Below are 3,146 nucleotides of genomic sequence, written 5' to 3'. Positions count from 1 at the left end.
CAGGAGCCCCGAACGGGCAGGAGCCCCAAGGGCAGGAGCCCCGAACGCCGCAGGCTCGCCGCGGGCGGGTCAGGCACGCACGGGGAACGCAGCTCGCTGGCAGCGGCCGCGGCTCTCGCCGCGCTTCCCCTGCAGCCTGTGCTCACAGCAGGCACTCACAAGTTACTTCCACAAGTCAGCGAGGAGGTTTTAGAAGCTTTCGAAGCCGAGATACGTCAGACATGGAGTGCTCTGCACGCTGGTTGGATATGTGGTTGTTTCACAGAACCACAGAATCCCAGAATAGCTAGGGCTGGAAGGGTCCTCTGGAGACCATTTAGTCCAATCCCCTGCCAAGGCACTGGCACCTTTCCTTCCTTTTAGCACGCATGTGCCAATAATCTTAAATTAGCACTTTTCTTTCTTACTTATCTTTTCCCACCTCTCTTCTTCCCTTCTGCTGCTCCTTTTTAAAATTCTCCTCATCCTCACACTCCCATCACCTTCCCCGCTCTCCCGTGCCATCTGACAGCTCATGGTGTCTGCTCCTAAATGGACTCCAAATCCCCTGGGCTCCTCGAGAGAGACGTGGATCTCCTGGAGCGGGTCCAGCAGAGGCTACAAGAATGACTGGGGGACTGGGGCATCTTCTTCATGAGGTAAAGCTGAGCTGGGTCACTTTTTCACCCTCGGGAAGAGATGGGTGAGAAGGGACCTCATCCACGTGTATAAATGTCCAAACGGCGTGTGAGAGCATGGATAAGGCTCTGTTTGGTGGTGCCCAGCAATGCAACACAAGGCAAGGAGCAGAAAATAATGCCCAGGAAATTCCACCTCAACATGGAGCTGTGTCAGGGAGGGTCAGGCTGAGATCAGGGAAAGGCTCTTCCCCCAGAGGCTGCTGGGCACTGCCCAGGCTCCCCAGGGAATGGTCCCGGCCCCGAGGCTGCCAGAGCTCCAGGAGCGTTGGGACAGCGCTGCCAGGGATGCCCAGGGTGGGGTTGTTGGGGGGTCTGGGCAGGGCCAGGGGCTGGGCTGGGTGATCCCTGTGGGTCCCTTCCTGCTCAGGATATTCTGTGATTCTATGATGAAGAACTTCTGCAGGGAGCACTGTAACAGATTGCCCAGAGAGGCTGTGGAGTGGAGCTCCCCGGAGCTATCCCAGCAGTGTCTGTATACGAGCCTGTGCCCTGTGCTCTGGGGCTGCCCGAGGCGGGACAGGATGACCACTGCGAGCCCTTCCACCCTGCCCTACCCTGTCACTCGCTGCAACTTCCAAAGCCCTTTCCCCGCTCCACGGGATGAAACCTTCCCTCAAGCCTCCCGCTGCCCCAAGGCGGGGACTGTCCCCTCCCGCTCCCGGGCCGGCACCGGGCCGGGCCAGCAGCGGGCCGGGCTCCCCTGGCGGTACCTGCGAGGCAGGCGGCGGCGTCCATCCATCGCAGCAGCGGCCCCGCGCCCAGCTCGCCGCGGGGCCCGGCGTGGGCCGGCAGCACGGCCTGGCACATGCACACAGCCATGAGGGACCCTGCCCCGCTCCGCCCGGCACCGCGGCCAGCGCCAGCCGCCGCCGCCTCAGCCACGGGGTGGGACCGGCCCATGCGGCCGAACCGCCCCGCCGGCCTCCCGCGGAGGCGGGACGGGCTGAGGGGAAACGGAGCCGGCTCTGAGGGCAAAGGGGTGCCCGGGATGAGGGAAGGAGGGGGGTGGGGCTGAGGGGAAAGGAGGGCGTGGAATTATGAGAAAGGGCATGTGAGGATGTGGGGAAGGGGATGAGGTGCTGAAGGGTGCCTGGGATGAGGGAAAAGGAGTGTCTGGGGCTGAGGGGATGGCAGTAGCAGGGGTGAGGGAAAAGGGATGAGAGTAAGGAGATGTTGGGGATGAGAGGATGGGGTGCCAGTGCTGAGGGGAATCATGGAATGGTTTGGGTTGGAAGGGACCTTAAAGCCCACCCAGTGCCACCCGTGCCATGGGCAGGGACACCTCCCACTGTCCCAGGCTGCTCCCAGCCCCAATGTCCAGCCTGGCCTTGGGCACTCCAGGGATCCAGGGGCAGCCCCAGCTGCTCTGGGCACCCTGTGCCAGGGCCTGCCCACCCTCACAGGGAACAATTCCTTCCCAATATCCCATCTTCACCTACTATCTCAGTTTGAAGCCATTCCCCCTTTGTTCTGCCACTGCATACCCTGGTACAAAGTCTCTCTCCAGCTCTCACCTCTCCAAGATTAACAGCTCCAATGAAGGGGGTGCTGGTGTGTACAGGGCACCATGGACTAGATGTTCCGTCCACTCCTGCCCCAGGGCTCCCAAGATCACCTCACAGCCTGGCACTAGGCACTGCTAGGTTTGGTTTGTCCACTGTCACTGAAATGTCTTAACTCTGGCTCATATTTTTATTTCTCTTCTGGAATCTTGCCCTCTCATGTTGTCACCAACTTGACAGCCTGGCAGATGTGTCCAGAGTAGACACGTTCCCATCTCCAGAGGCAGTGCAACTGCTGGCACTTCCAGCACAGATGTTTTGATTCCCACCTGCGTGGCGATGGCCCTGGTCACGTATTCCTGCAGGAGCCAACAGCTGGACAGCTCACAGAGAACTCATTCTCTTACCTCCTCCTTCTCACACAGCTGGTAAGGATATTGCTGCTCTTGCATGCTGTGAAAATACAAGCACTGCTGAGGAAGCGCAGACCAATCACTTCTGAACTGTCAGGAGGGTCAAAGTTTTACCATTGCCATAGATACAGTGTTATTGCTACTGAAGGCTCAACCAGTTTGGGGGTGCTCAGTGCCTGGGCTTATCAGCTGCTGGTGAGGCAGATGTGTTACTGCAATGTAGCAGAGGTTATAAACTGTAAATGGTTTTCAGGTAAGACTGCAAGGCTTGTATTTGACTACGGTGCTGCATGGTTTCAATACAGCAGCAAGACTGTTTTCTGTAGCCCTTCCTTACAACCTTGCCTCTTGGTAGTTACTATTCCAGAGAGGGCTTCCCGTATTTCTCAGAAACATACATCCACGAGTTTATATCGTGAACACTTGTTCATTTAAACATTGTTAAAGATCCAGCTTTAACCTATAACAGCCAGGAAAATTTGAATTTTAACCAAGACAGAGTTTCTCAGTGCAGTAGGGATTCTCTTCCCACACGGTCTATCACTGAACTG

The 3,146-nt window shown here is 57.6% G+C and overlaps 1 protein-coding gene across 3 annotated transcripts in view; it reads right to left on the bottom strand.

Moving 5' to 3' along the window:
• ACOT12 (acyl-CoA thioesterase 12) overlaps positions 1-1,595 on the bottom strand; it is a 26,400-nt gene extending 24,805 nt beyond the window's left edge. Inside the window, exon 1 of one of the 3 annotated variants that reach the window (XM_042023067.1) lies at positions 1,391-1,595. In XM_042023067.1, the coding sequence (XP_041879001.1) occupies positions 1,391-1,580 (190 nt within the window). In that variant the 5' untranslated portion in view covers positions 1,581-1,595. Of the gene's footprint in view, positions 1-159; positions 246-1,390 lie in introns of those variants that run through there. The other 2 variants (XM_042023069.1, XM_042023068.1) reach the window with 2 other exon arrangements.
• Positions 1,596-3,146: the final 1,551 nt, after the last annotated feature.

Source organism: Corvus kubaryi, unplaced genomic scaffold, assembly GCF_017639235.1.
Source record: "Corvus kubaryi isolate FWS band 111438036 unplaced genomic scaffold, C.kubaryi_AGA036_p1.0 37236, whole genome shotgun sequence".
Taxonomy (NCBI): Eukaryota; Metazoa; Chordata; class Aves; order Passeriformes; family Corvidae; genus Corvus; species Corvus kubaryi.
The sequence above is the reverse complement of the archived record's forward strand: the minus strand, read 5'-3'. Positions and strand labels throughout refer to the sequence as shown.